Raw genomic sequence first — 15,453 nt, forward strand, 5'->3', positions numbered from 1 at the left:
TTTTTTTTTTTTTTTTTTTTTTTTTTTTTTTTTTTTTTTTTTTTTTTTTTAATGTATCTAAATGGATATGTAGGGTTTGTCATGCACATAATTGTCGGAGTTGTTTCAGTTTTTGTTGTTGTTTGTTAAGGGGCATCGTAGGTGAATTGGCTCTCCCGGTGGTGCCGTGGATGTAGTTGACATGTAATTATGGATTCAGGTATTCTTTGTTTATGTTTGGTGGATCATGGCAGATTTGATGGTTATGGGGAGTAGATGAAGGTGTATGATCACCACTTAATCGCATTTCATTGTTAAAAAGTATAAGATAAATTTAAATTATTGGTGGACCATATGAGTGCTTCGGTCTCTAATATCGAATTTCTAAGGACAATTCTACATGTATTCCCATTTTATACTTTTTATGATTTGACATGCGCTCAATTTACTAGGAGGCCATGTTGTTTATCCATTCATTTTTTTCTTTCTCTAAGTAAATTTGAACATAAGTGGGAATAAAAATTGGGAGTACATCAAGTATTTTTCTTTCTTCTAACAATATTTATGTGTTTAATTCTCAAATTTTTAAAAGGCAAAATAAAAAATAAACGACTTAATATATGTAGTTAAGTTTTAAATATTTATTTAAGTTTCAACATGGGTCCATAGCTCAGTGGTAGAGCATTTGACTGCAGATCAAGAGGTCACCGGTTCGAACCCGGTTGGGCCCTTCAGTAGATAACTATTTTTTGTTCGTGTAGACCAGGTCCCAGTAAATACACCTGGAGTTCGCTGGTCTTCTGGTGTGGTTCAAACGGTGGCAACTGCTGATCATGGCAGAACACAAGTATAACATTATCTTCCTAAATTGTGAGATCTTTATTTTATGGTTTTAATTAGTTGTGATTGTCGTGTTATGAGAGAGTAAAAAGCGAGAAAGAATAAACTTCAGATTGTGCATGCTCATTAGATAAATGACTCTTGGTATTGTGTCTAAGTTGAGCCGTCAGGGCCTAGCATAGTTGGTTCATCCTCTGACTTAAAGGTCATGCATGATTGGAGGCAGTGGTGTTCGAATCCCCCTAGAAACATGTAGACCCCTTGTAGACCATTACAATGTAGAGTGTGTCAATCAATCTAGTTTCACAATCTATGTAGAGTGTGTCAATCAATCTAGTTTCACAATCTATTAATTAATAACGTATTTGCGGTCTAAAGTGAGCATCGGAAATTAATATATACGTTAATCCTTTTTAATGTTTAATTTAAACAATGAGAAGACAATGCATTCTACTATTCTTAGAACAATTATAATATGAGTGATATGACATTCATATTATTTTATGACGAGGATTCAAAAACTAATAATTTTCATTTTTTAAATGGTTGAAAGAAAAATCAAATTAAATAAATATTAATTATATTTTAATTCCTACCACACAAAAAAAAAACAAAAAAAAACAAAAGAGAGAGAGAGAGAAAAAGAGCTGTAAATAGAATAGGATAAAAAATAAAGAAAATCTGAAGTTCTTTTTGAGTACACTAATTTAATTATTATAATAATAATATAAAAACAAAATTATTATTATTATTATTATTATTATTAAAAGGTTAGAAAATATTTTGCAATAGATCAAGTTAAGAATAATAAAAAGTTAAAAAATATTCTGTTACTATAAGTTTGTACATAAAGGAAAAATCTAAAAAAGAAATATTGTAAATAATTTGAAAATACCTCATCATTATATAGGGAAGGAATCAAAATATACAATTTATCAATGGATATGACAACACCAACATATTTTATATTCCTATTAAAATCTTGACTCTTATATAATTTAGTAGATACAGTCATACAACGTATAAATAACATATAATACATCGTATATTTATTATATAGAAATGACCAAAAAGCTATTTGAGCACTTCTATTATTATATAGATACACATACATAATAAATTATGATTTTATCAAGTGATGTATAACATATAGTTAGCTAGTTGTTGCTAATCTTCACACAGACCTTTACACACGAATGTGCAGCTTGGTGAAGAAAGATGTTCCTTAACTATCTTAGTGGAGTTGTTCACTTGTATTTGGGTGAAAAATATTAGTGAAATACCTCTTGTGTTAAGTAGAAGAGTGGAGTAGGAGATTTCCCGAACCATTATAAAATCAAAACTCAATCTCAGCTCTCCCCCTCTCTATTGCTTATTATCATATTTGCTTATATGTTTAAACTTAATCGCACATGCAAAGACTTCAACCAAAACACAACAAATAGTTTAAGGCAGTTACAAATTAAAAGACTTTCACAACGCATTCTACATTTTTCTTTTATTCCTTTCAAAAGGTTTTTGAAAACTCTAAGAAAGTCTATTCAACCCTCCCACACTCTTCTCTTCTAGACTTTCTTAATGCCATTTAAAAGGTTAGAAAATACTTTGAAATGAATCTAGTTAAGAATAATAAAAAGTTTAAAAGATTATTTTAATTTGTTACTAAAGTTTGTACATAAAAGGAAAATCTAAAAAGAAAAGATGGTAAAAACGGACAATATATTAATGCATATGATTACAACAACAACGTATAGTATTTTATATTTCTATTAACACTATAATAATCTTATTATCATTGATTGCTATATAATTTAGTAGATACAGTGTATAAATAACATATAATACGTCGTATTCATATAGAAATGACCAGAAAGCTCAGTTTCCGCACTTCTGTTATTATATATATAGATACACATAATAAATTATGATTTTATCAAGTAATGGATGTATAACATATAGTTAGCTATATATCCCTAGTTGTTGCTAATTAATCTTCACACAGACCTTTGCATCCTTGTAGACTTTCCCTGCTCTACAAAAATACCCTTTGCTCGGAGCACAATGAGCATCTTGAGAGCAAACACACAACCCTTCCAAGGCACACCCATCCTTCACAATGCTAAGCCCCGTTTTGAGCCCCAGAATTTGGTCACTCCATTCACTAGAAAACAACCCCAAAGGATCAAACTTTCGCTTAACCTTCAAAAACTCCCCAGCGCTTTTATACTTATCAATTACCCCTTGAAACGCCACATTTCTGTTCTTTCCCCAGTGAGGCAAAGCCCCATATTTGAACACTGCCATTTGCTCTATCTCTTCAAGAATGTCTTCGTAGAGCCTTGGAGCCAAAGGGTCCTTGCTTCGGTAGTATGTGATGTCGAAGTCTATGGAGTCTTCTTGTTTCCCCAAGTAGGCTGTTGAGGCTTTGACGTATCTCATGAGGATGCCGTCGTAGAGGCCTAAAACGCAGAGGGATTTGGGTTCTAAAGCCACGAGGTTTTGCACTTCTTGGATGAAATTCTTGGCCTTGGTTAGGCTGATGCTAAATGTTGTTTGGTGAAAAAATAATCCTTTGACTCGAGGGTCCCATGGGCAGGCTGTTATTAGTCCGTCTTCGAGGCTGTCCAAGCAACTACCGGACGATTGCATGCGGTTTTGGTATCCGATAACAGGGTACCCAGTAAAGAGAACACCTAATTTAATTTATAGGGATAAATCTATTATCATTTTAAGAAAACTAAAATATTTTGGCCCTGTTTGGTAAATGGTTGTTGGCTGTTTGAGTTAAAATGTATGATTTGTTAATAACATTAGCTGATTATAAAAAGTTAATTGAAAAGGCTGCTTTGAGTAGCATTTTGAATTTTAGTATTTTAAAGTTACAAAAAGCTTATTAACCAAATAACTAATAGTGATCAAATAAACCAAAATTGGCTGATAGACTGATTATTTACCAAACATGGCCTTTATATTGAAAGATGTATAGGAAGAAGCATGTGAAATGTACTTAAGAATTACCGTTGTTTGTGAGTCCATATGCTGATACCTTCGTGGCAGTAGTTGTCACAACTTCACTTGCACATTTCCCATTGGCATCACCAATTACTTCCTGAGCTTCCTCTGATTAAGAATAGAAAGGGAATAGAAGTAAGAGTGTGTAGGTGTAAGAGTCGAACCTTTGTGAACCCAAAAAAAAAAAAAAAACTTGGGGTGAGAACACCTTCCGGTAAAAAGTGAGACATATTTTGATTATTCATCTTGATAAATCAATGTCATATAATCTTACCATAACCATCTTGGCACAAAACTATATAATTCATTAAGGGTACGTTTGAAAATCTAAAAGAAAAATCAGAAAATATTTTAATTTTTGGTGTTTGGTTGAATGTCAAAAATTATTTTTTTGTGTTTGGTTAAAAGATAAGAAATTGTATGTTTCTGTTTGGTAATGAACATATTATTTGTTATAATAATAATAATAATAATAATATTATTATGTGGTGGTGGCCAGGTGGTGTGCTGTAGTGGTGGTGGAGATGGTAGTGGTGGTTGTTGGGGTGATAATGGTGGTGGTGGTGGTGATGGCAGCAGCGGTTGTGGTGATGTTGGTAGTAGTGCTGGTGGTGATGGAGTGACGGTGATGTTGGTGGCAATGGTAGTGGTGGTGGTGGTAATTGAAAGGGGTTTATGTGCACGTAGAGTATGGGTTTAAAGCTAGCTAACCTGTAGTCCTTATGACCGCCAATAAAAGCGAAGTCCTAGCTCGAAACCCAATGAAATCAAAAAGGCCGTCGCCTGAGGCGTTGGTAGAGACGCGGTCATCAACACGATACAGAACTTTGCGTTGGCTGGGAAACCATTTGATATCTGCAAATTCGTGTTGGTATCCAAATCTAATTGCTTCATCCCCCAAGTCTGAATCATTCTTCTCCACAAAGGATATGGACCGTTTGAACAGTGGTTCTAGTTTGAAAGTAACCTTCAAAACGTACGCCATTCATTCCTAATATTAGTATTCCATACATATATATTTTCCCACCAATACCTACCTAAATATACATTATTATATTCTTTTGCTACAAAAACATACCTTATGTTCTTGACATCTTGTATAATACTTGTACAATGGTAGGTATTGAAATAATACAGAATAGATTTTTATCATAAATTTTTTATCATGTTTTGAAGTTATTTAATTTTTCGCTCTCAGTAAATGAAATTTCTGGTTGTGATCTAATTAGGAGCCTCAATTTCTTTTAAAAGATTTATATATAGCTTTTTTGGAAGACAAATGAATTTTGGTATTACGTAATATTCTATCACATGATAATTGATTTTGAATATTAGCTAAGCTATGCAATTAATATATTTTGGTTTTAAACTTATCCTTAATGGCAGCTTGTAATAATGTATAATATATGTGTACATCTTATTTTAGCAAATACCCATGCGCATGATAAGTTAAGTATAATTCATTCTTTTATAATAAACTTGTAGAATAATGTCAATTGCATGTACGCTTGCTAGGTAAAGCTTATTTATTCGTATTATTTAGAATTTATATAATACAGTTGTTTGTCTATAATGTCTAAATCTATATCAGTATATGCGAAATGTTTCTACGAAGAGTTCAATTTAAAATATTTAATTATATGAAATGAAAACTGATAAATTAAAAATTATTCATTATTCAAATAAAAGATTGAAAAAACTATTTTAAAAATTTAAATGTAAAAGTATTTGGGTGTGATTATTACAATGGATAAAGACTTGATTTTTTATTTTATTTTATTTTGTTGTTGTTAGTTTCAAGGAAAAAAAAACTAAAACTAAAACTTTGTTTACACCCTATCTCTGAAAGTCTAAAGCGATAAGATGAGTTACTGTACTTGCATTCATTTTATTTGCACGTACGTACAAATTTTGAAAATTTTTGCTTAAATGGAAAACATATATATTGCTTACCAAACTTCCTAAATGTCCTCTTGTAAATATTTTTTTTCTTGGTTGGTATTTCTCACATTTTTCATCCAATGTATATTATATCTCAAAATTTTACAGCTATATTTATTATCTAAAGTGAAAAAAATACTTTATTTGTTGTTTATAATTTTTTTATTTCTAATTTTAATATTAAAATTTCAAACTTAAAATAACATATAAATATATTCTTCAAAAAAGGGTAGTGTTTGGTTAAAAAAAAATTGTGGTGATAAAATTGTAAATAAATTAATAAGAAATTGTGACCCTTTTTAAACAAAAGGTTACAATTTCTTAAAATGAAAAAATATATATATATATATATATAAAGCGCGTCGACTTTCAAAGTGCCGTAGAAAATAATAATAAATTAAATAAAAAACTTAAAGAAGGGTTGCAGACAATGGCGGCATTTCATCTTCTTCTTCTTCTTTTTTTTTTTTTTTTTTTTTTTTTTTTTTTTTTTTTTTTTTTTTTTTTTTTTCATTTACTTTTTCATTTCATAATCGAGATGATCCTTGTCCAGTAATACACATTTTTTGTATACTTTTCATTTCATTTTATATGTATACATCTTAATCAAATTATTTAATTTAAAATTTAATTTTTTGTAATATTTAATGTAGTATATATAATTAATATATAAAATTTATATATATTTACAAACTATATTTAAAATATTGTTGAATACAAAAATTCAAATTAAAAATTATAAGAAAATGATAAAGAAAATATAAGTGAAAAAGAAAGAATTAATTTGACTAATAAATAATAAATTTTACTGATAAATGGGACCAAGAGAGTACTTCACACTCAAGTTTTATATCTCATGCACTTTCATATTAATTTTGGCTACCTTCATCTTTGTGTCTAGTTGTTCTCCCAAAAAGAATTTCAAAAATAAATAACTAAAATTACACACTAATTAAGCAAAAGAAAAATAACATTACGCGTCAAACATGCCAATAGTAATCATGGTTGAAAAAATTGCTAGGCGCTCGGGAAGCGCCTAGCGCCTAGGACGCCTAGCCGGGGATTGATCGGCGCCTAGGCAGAGTAGGCACTCGTGTATTTTTTATTTTATTTTTTATTTTTTAAAAATTTGTTTAAGTATTTTTTTAAAAGACTAATAATTATAAATTATATAATACTTTAATAGTTAATACTAAAATATTAAATATTAACCTAAAAAATATCTAAAGTTTGTACAATTTAAAATTATTTCGCTCAAATGAGTTCAAATACTCTATTTGAACGGCCTTAAAGGAATTTATTTAAACTTTTTTCTAATTTAAATAATAATTTAATCATCCTTCACCACATATTACTTGCATTAAAATTTATTTATGAGTATATTATATTTTTCCTCTCAAAAGATTGAATCCCCAATCTCAAGGGTTTCACGTCCCGGCTGGACAAATCATCTAGGAGGATGTAAATCATGATAACTCAACTGAGACCTTTGCTTATTGCGCACGAGGAGCTCCTCTCACCTTGAAAGCTAAGGTTGCATCCACACTATAGATGGTGAGACTAAATTCCTGATCTTTCTTTCAAAACTTTACCTCTGCGACCAGCTACCCATGCGGACATGAGTATATTAGGTCACACTTGTGTGAGACTGCCTTACAAGTCTTAATCTGTAGGACGGATTGAGTCAACATAATTTGAGTTATAAAAATCAATCAAAGACTAACTCATAATATTAATTATGACCCAAATTATGTTGACTCCACCCGTCTCATAAATTAAGACATGTGAGACGGTTTCACACAAATTTTTGTCTATTATATTTAACCTGGCCTAGTGCAATTAACCTCCAAAAAGTTATGTATCCTGCAGTATCCATATATATATATACCTGACCTGTTTCATTTACTTGTCATGTTTATTATTCATTTTGTCTATGTTTTTTTTTATAACGTAACGAACGAGACGTACAAAATAGGAGGGAGGGAGGGAGTATATGCTATATACCTGCGAAATAACTCCAAGGACTCCAAGAGAAACCCTGGCTGCTTTAATATCGGAGTCACCTTCTTCAAGTGTTCTTATGGCGGCGTATCCCTCTTTCTCAGTCGCCGGCGTAACAATCCGGATACGAATCACATGATCATGCACGGAGCTCCCAACGCCCCACAAACTGCTCCCATGCGCGCCCGTACCCATAAGTCCACCTACCGTCAACCCCCACCAGTACGGCGCGTAAGGCAGCGCCATCCCCGCTTTCGCCGCCGCCTCGATCACCTCCCGGAGACTCACTCCGCTCTCCACCGTCATTGTCATCCCGGACGCGTTCACCTCCAGCGTCCGGTTAAGATACTTCGTACTTATGAGCAGCCCCGCGTCCCCCTCCGGACACGCCAGCGTCGGGATGCTGTGCGAGAATCGCGTCGCGGCTTTCATTCGCCGCGTCTGCCTCGTCGCGGCGGCGATTATGGACACGAGCTCCGCCTCCGTCTTCGGGTACGCCGCCTCGGCCGCGCGGCAGACGCGGCGGTCCGGGAACGCGCCGTAGGAGTTGGTAATTGTGCAGTTTGTGGTGTTGTTTATGGTGCATTTGATTGGATCCTCCGGTGGAGTTGAATCCACCGCGAAAATCAAAGACACAATGAGAATAATAATAATCCTCATTTTAGTCATGGCCCAGGAAATGAAATGAAATGAAATTGGTTGGTAAATGTTATGTATGTGGTGTTGAAGGATTACTATATAAAGAAGTAATGAAGTAGCGAGCCAATTGGATGGTTGCCCAAACATGTACTATTTTTTTATAATGAGACAGATGTGAAGTGTATTTAAGAAGTAACTTTTTTATTATTGTATCACGATTAACTTTTTTATAAGCAAATTCTAGGTTGACTTGGCTTTTAAGTTGAATACCATGATTCAAGTTGCTGCTAAATTATATCATTGCACATGTATATCATATCGCCAAAGTACTTGATGACCTACGATCTGTGGACTCTTCATATATAAATGTCCTAACTTCGGTAACTTCCATACGAAATTGTATGTCATTGGCATAAAGTTAGATCTTGCGCAACTAGTTTAATTTCAACTACACTTGTTAAAAGAAAGAATATAGTTAATGTTATTCTTGCGCAACTGTACTAGTTTCAACTACATTTGTTAAAAGAAAAAATATAATGTTACCGTGCACGGGTTATTCTTCATAATTTATTTGGGTGACAGGGGAAATCTGCCCGCAACCACTCTTTTGTAAATCAACCTAGGTTACTCATAGTTGACGGGCTCAAATCACCTTGTGACAATCTCAACTAAAAGCTTAAAAGCTTAAGCTGATAGTTGGAAAACTGCACATTTATGTTTATATATCGTGGACCATAATCTTTTTTTTTTAACCCATAACCTTTGGCATGTGATTGACTCTGATACCAAATTGAAACATATTCTCCATCTCACATGCTTATTGTGACCCTATTGAATCACAAAGAGTTACAATATAGTATCTATTCACAACTGTACTATTAAATCACAAAGAGTCAATATCGCCTTCACTGAGGGTTCGAGGCTTGAACCTACAACCTCCCATATAAGGGAGCAACTTGGTGCCACTGGACCACAAGGTCCTTGGCGAAATCATGAATTACTTATATAATAAATACATATGAGTCAAATAAAATAATATTTGGTATTTTAAGAAGTAAAACTTAAATGGCAATTTTAAAATGCATAGCAACGGCTGGATTTGTTAAGATCACTTAAAATCATAGTTGATAAGTTGGTTAATTGTATCAGAAATATTTTGTGATAGCTAAAATTTTAATTGTACAATCACATACAAAAATATGTTTTTTTTTTGGGTTTAATAACTTAAATTCTTAAAAGTATATGTTTATTATTTATGAATTTATAACATTTTGTATTAACAATTCAGAACGGTTAACCGCCGGGTGGAGGCAACACTAGACGACACACATTATCAACTTCTACAAAACAACAAGAAGAAAATGAACAGCATAATGATTTAAATCTAGCTACACGTTTTTTGTTTCTTTGTTTGTTTTTTATTTTTAAAATTTCATATTGACTGAAAAAATGTATTCTAATTTAATGATTGGTATTGTTTGAATTGAAATCATTTTAGGTAAGACATATAATATTTTTTTAATAAAATTGTAATATTTAAAACAAGAATTGAATATTATATTTTTGTTAAAAAATATTTCGCGTGTCTTATATAGTATGACTAGTGAGGACTAGTGTAGGTACACAGCATGACTAGAGTTTTCAATGTTGATACCTGTAACTCGGATGTGTAAATTTGAGAAAAGTGTATATATAGTGGCCATAAAAAGGATGTTTAAGTTTGAGAATGCATGGATTCTAGATGAGGGATGTAAGGAAACTGCGGGGAATGCATGGAAGGGTTCAGTGGTGCATGAGTTTCAGTAGAGGGTGCAAGATTGTGAGGATAAGTTATCTAGTTGGGGTAAGGTTAGGGGGTTACATGATATACTAAATTAAGAAGGCGATTACTTTGGACAAAGAGTTAAGCAGCATTAGCCTTGAGAGGGAGATGCTAATACAAAATTCTTTCATCAACTCGCCTAGACAAAGATACGAAAGAATCAGATTGTGAAGTTGAAGGATAGCTCAAGCAATTGGGCAAAGGGATTTAAATTGTGAACATTTAGTTTGTAAATTGTACGTGAACATTTAGTATATAAAATTGCGAACATTCAGTATGTAAATTGTGAGCATTCAGTATATAAATTGTGTATTTTTTACCTGGGTCCATCTTGCAAGGTGGACCCAAGTCCACAGAATAATTTGTTGTGGCAGCAGAAGTGGGTCATTTTCTAAGAAGAAAGGTTTTGGGTAGGATGGGGTGGATGGGCTGGTTTGAAACTGGACATAGCTAAAGCTTATGACCCGATAGAAAGGAAATTCATGAGAAGAATGATAGAGGGATTGGGTTTTCCGTAGAGATGGGTATATTTGGCAATATAATTATGTGTAACTACGGTTAACTACAATATCTTGGTAAATGGGACAGTGGCAAGTAGGATAACCCCATCTTGTAGTCTGAGATGGGAAGACTCGCTTTCACTTTATTTATATTATCTATGCGAAAGGGTTGTCGTTGTTACTACATGAGGCACAAAGGAAAGGTGCGATTCATGGGTATCGTGTGGCCAGGGGTGCACCGGTCATTTCTCATTTGTTCTTTGCAGATGATAGTTTGCTTTTCTTCAAGGCTAATCTCCAAGAGGTTGCAGAAGTGAGGAATTGTTTGAAAGAGTATGAGAGAATTTCCTGACAACTGGTTAATTTTCACAAGCCAAGCATATTCTACAGTTGGAACACCCAGGGATCGAAGAAGTAAGGGAAGAAGTGGCTAACATATTAGGGGTAACTCAAGCTTGTGATTTTGGAAAATATTCGGGTCTATCGTCTTTTGTCGGGTGTAATAAGAGGCTAATTTTTTCTTATATATATTGAGCATAAAATGAGGCATTGAATTGGTATGTGGAATAAGAATTTTTTATCGGGGAGATCCTCTTCAACAGTGTGGCTCATGCCATACTAACTTATACGATTAGTATTTTTTTGCTCCCTAGCTAGGTTTTTCTATGAGTCGTTGGAGCGTATGATGAATAATTATTAGCGGGGAACCGCGGGACGAGTGGTAGAGGTATTCATTGGATGGCGTGGGAAAAGTTAAATAGCTACATGCTTTTATTGTCTATGCTAGGCAAGCAAGGTTAGTTGGCGTTTCTTGACAAATCTAGTCTCACTGGTCTTGCATATTTATTAGGCTCTCTATTTCCCTAGATATTTGTTTCTAGATATCTATGTTAGGATCAAGTGATTACCACTTACGCCAAAAGCTATAGCTAGTAGCAAAGGCACAACTTTATTTTCTTAAAGACCGCCATCACATTTTCGAGACGCTAGGTGCTGGACTATGCCTTTTTACCCTTTACCGACCTCCGCCCAACAATTTCCCATCCTAGCACTAATCAATCTTACCTATGACCTGGCTCTGATACCACTTGTTAGGATCAAGCGCTTACCACTAACGTCAAAACTTATAGCTAGTAACGAATGCATAACTTTATTTCCTTATAGACCACCATCACATTTTCAAGACGCTAGGTGGTAGACTTGGCATTTTTACGCTTTACTATCCTTCGCCTAACAACCCCCAACCACCGGGTGTTAGATATGACCTTTACTGGCCTCCACCGAACACTTTGGGACATAACCCAAGTTATGTTTGGAAGAGTATTCATGCAACCCAAGATCTTATGACCAGCGATGTGAAGCGTAGGATAAGAAATGGTAAAGAAATTAAACCTCGGTTTGGCGGCACTCGTGGCTTCTAGATAACTCATGTGCGAGCATTTAGACGGAACCCCTAGTTGAGCTTTGGGACATAAGGGTGAGTAGTTTAAGACACCCGAGTATTCGACATGGATACCCTTAGTGACTTATTTGAGGGCAAGGATGTGGAGGCTAATTCGAGAACACCTATTAACGCGTCATTCGAAGATAACTGGTACTAACAGGGTAACTTAATGGGTCTATATTTAATCCGAGACAATTATTAACATCTCATTGGTGAATGTAACCCAGAGATCGATCTTCTCTAGTTTGAATAAGATATGGACATTAGGAGTGCCTCCGAAGGTGCGCAATTTATTTGCAAGCTATCAATGACATCTTGCTCACTACGTTTTTTCTTACCAAGAAGAAAGTGGAGATAGAAATTAAAACACATGCGCTATATGCAATATATTTGAAGAAACTATCATGTATGTGCTATGTAAATGTGAATCGGCCAATCAAGTTTGGCGTGAAGTGGGAATTGAGATTGCATATGATGATTTAAATTTATCCTTGGAGAAGGTGTTGAAGAGTTTTCAACAAGATTTTGGGAGTTAGTTGTGTCAGTTTTGCATGAAATATGGATGGCTAGAAACAATATAGTTTTTGAAGGTTTCATGTATACGGCAAGGATTACCGGCCTACAAGTTGCTACAAACAAACTTGCAAATTTTATGCCTATAAACACAAATCATGTATCTAAATCAGATTTGAAAAATAAATAAATATATAATATGTGTATGTGTCTTTGTGTTGTGATTTTTTTATATCTTGTGTTATGAAATTTTGTATCTTACGAATATAAATTCTATATTTTCTCGTTTCGATTTAGACTCTATAATGTTATGTGAAACTGATCCATGTATAAATTGCTTAAGAGTAAGGAGTAATGTTTTGATTAAAATTTTGAACCAAAAAAGTTTTAGACTAACCTTTAGGTGGGATACTTTTCAGAAGAAGTGATTTTGCTAGGTGCCACCTCACATTTTTGTTTCAAAATTAGTGGGGGTTATTATTACTAAAACACATGCAAGTAGGCCCAATTAAGCTTGTCCAGTTGTCCCTTCCCTTGCCGTCGGAATTCCCCATTATTCTTCGACGGCACGTACTGTTGAATGAAGACTTTCTCTTCGTCTAGCTACCCTGGACAACGCCGTCTTCATTTTTTTCTTTTTAATTTTATTTTATAAATTCAAAAGGAATTCCGAGGACAGAACGAACAAATAAGGCGGCACTAAAAAAATATTGTAATCTAGTCACACTCAGTATCCCAGTTTGTATTCCACATGAATGATGAGAGTGGGTTCGAGCCTCAGTGAAAGTAACTGTTGACTCTTTGTGCTTCAGTAGGTTACGAAAGTAGCTATGATCAGATACTACATTGTAACAGAGTCAGTAATACTCAATAATAATAATAATAATAATAATAAGGCGGCTCAAAAAAATAATAATAATAAGGCGGCACTCCGTGGATGAAGCTCTGTCAAACCCTATCCTCTCTCTTCTTCTTTTTTTTTTTTTTGAAAGAAAATCCTCTCTCTTCTTCTAAATATTTGGAACAATGGGATAAATCTTGTATGAGATTAGATCATTATCCGTGAGACATGTCACCCCAATGGATAAATCTTGTGTGAGATTAGATCCTTATCTGTGAGACATGTCTGTTCAATATAAAAATAAAATTTATATTTAAAAATATAATATTAAACAAGAATAAATTATTTATTACGACATGTTGACCACTAAATAATGCTTAGTAATGAGCACGGAATTTGCTTTTTGAGTTTTCCCTCCATCTTGAAATTTGGACAAAACCGAATTAGAGCATGTGTTTTGTCCGGTATAGTATGGACCAAAGCTATGCAACCTGAACAATATTTCAAATTATTATTATTAAGAAATTTTAAAGAAATTCACTAGTACACAAAGTCAAAAATATAATATAGGTGTACCTTTTGTAGAAGATTATAGAATACATGCGTATAGTACTTAAAAATGTTAGGAAAATTCACTAGTACAAAAATAACTAGAGACATCTGACCTAGAAGAGATAATATACATTTGTTATAGAACAAAAATGTATGGCACAAGCACGTAAAGTATTTTAAAAATATATAAAGAAAAAAGTATTTAATTAATTAAGTGTTTGTTACTAATAATTAGGAACATAAGCTTAGAGTATTTTCTATTCTAAAAACATAATAAGTCTCAAGTTATACTCTTGATTTATGTTTGATTTTTTATACTAATAAATATATACATTTTACATTAAATTAATGTTGAACACATTAATTATATTAGACAAAATTATCCCTACTACATTATTGTTAGACAAAATTAACCTTACACCGTTATAACTTCGCAAATATTTAATTCTAACATTGATGACTATATCATTATTACCATACACATATATTACCTATCATATCATTTTCTCATTCTTTAATTATCATTTTATTAAAATTATTATATAATTAATTTAATTATAGAATATATTTTAGTTATAAATTTCTATTAATGGTAAATCATATATATGTTTGTGTATTTAATACATATATTATTTGTGTATATATACCAATATATGTGAGTATTAGCTTAGTATAATAGACGTGGTTTTTTAAATGTATATATTGTAAAAATAGAGTATAAAATTGATCAAAATTGGTTACATTATTATTAAACAAAATATCATATTTTTATCTCTATAGTTTTCAAATACGATAGATTAAAATTTCTTACCTTAAGGAATTGTAAAATATAATTTAAACTAAAATTTTTAATTATTTATATTTATCAATATTTTAATATTGAGCATAAATTTTTACGCATAGCGCATAATAAATGCTAGTTTAAAAAAATAAAAGTACTTTTAAGTGTCTGTTCCTAGTCAAAAATAAAGTGTTTGTTAGGACATGTTGACCACAGAATAATGCTTAGCAGTGAGCATTGAATTTACTTTTTCCTTCATCTAGAGTTAGATTTAGACAAAAACAACCCGCATGGGCAGATCAACTGATCGTAGAGGTAAAATTTTCACAAGAGACCAATGATCGGGTCTCACCAATAGTAGTGTCGGAGCAACCTCTCAAAACGAGGGGGAGCTACTTGTACACAATGAGTAAAAGTCTAGTCTCTATTAGTAAGTTGAGGAGGGGGCGATTTCACTTTTTGTCACAAGATTTGTACAAAAACGAATCAGAGCCATGTGCTTTGTCTATAATTTACCCCTCTACAAACTATTGCATTGGAGTATAAGGCGTCTGGGGTGAACGATTCACTTTTTGTCATAAGATTTAA

At 32.9% G+C, this 15,453-nt stretch overlaps 1 protein-coding gene and 1 non-coding gene across 2 annotated transcripts; one reads left to right on the top strand and one right to left on the bottom strand.

The window, feature by feature from the left end:
• The first annotated feature begins 638 nt into the window (after positions 1 to 638).
• On the top strand, positions 639 to 710 carry TRNAC-GCA. Its single transcript has one exon. It is a non-coding gene; the product is annotated as a tRNA-Cys (tRNA).
• A 1,811-nt stretch (positions 711 to 2,521) lies between these two features.
• On the bottom strand, positions 2,522 to 8,465 carry LOC116012272 (probable L-gulonolactone oxidase 6). Its single transcript, XM_031251775.1, has 4 exons — positions 7,777 to 8,465; positions 4,543 to 4,798; positions 3,838 to 3,939; positions 2,522 to 3,512 (listed from the first exon to the last, which is right to left on the bottom strand). The coding sequence occupies exons 1-4, from the start codon at positions 8,440 to 8,442 to the stop codon at positions 2,803 to 2,805; spliced, it is 1,734 nt and encodes a 577-aa protein (XP_031107635.1). The 5' UTR covers positions 8,443 to 8,465; the 3' UTR covers positions 2,522 to 2,802.
• Positions 8,466 to 15,453: the final 6,988 nt, after the last annotated feature.

Source organism: Ipomoea triloba, chromosome 3 (assembly GCF_003576645.1).
Source record: "Ipomoea triloba cultivar NCNSP0323 chromosome 3, ASM357664v1".
NCBI classification, from domain to species: Eukaryota; Viridiplantae; Streptophyta; class Magnoliopsida; order Solanales; family Convolvulaceae; genus Ipomoea; species Ipomoea triloba.

Bases quoted from the DNA above. Each gene is read 5' to 3' on its own strand.
- LOC116012272 (XM_031251775.1), bottom strand. From the start codon at position 8,442: ATGACTAAAATGAGGATTATTATTATTCTCATTGTGTCTTTGATTTTC. The intron at 3,940-4,542 runs GTTAGCTAGCTT...ATTCTTAATCAG, and splicing joins GGCGGTCATAAGGACTACAG to AGGAAGCTCAGGAAGTAATT. The intron at 3,513-3,837 runs GTAATTCTTAAG...AAATTAAATTAG, and splicing joins ATATGGACTCACAAACAACG to GTGTTCTCTTTACTGGGTAC.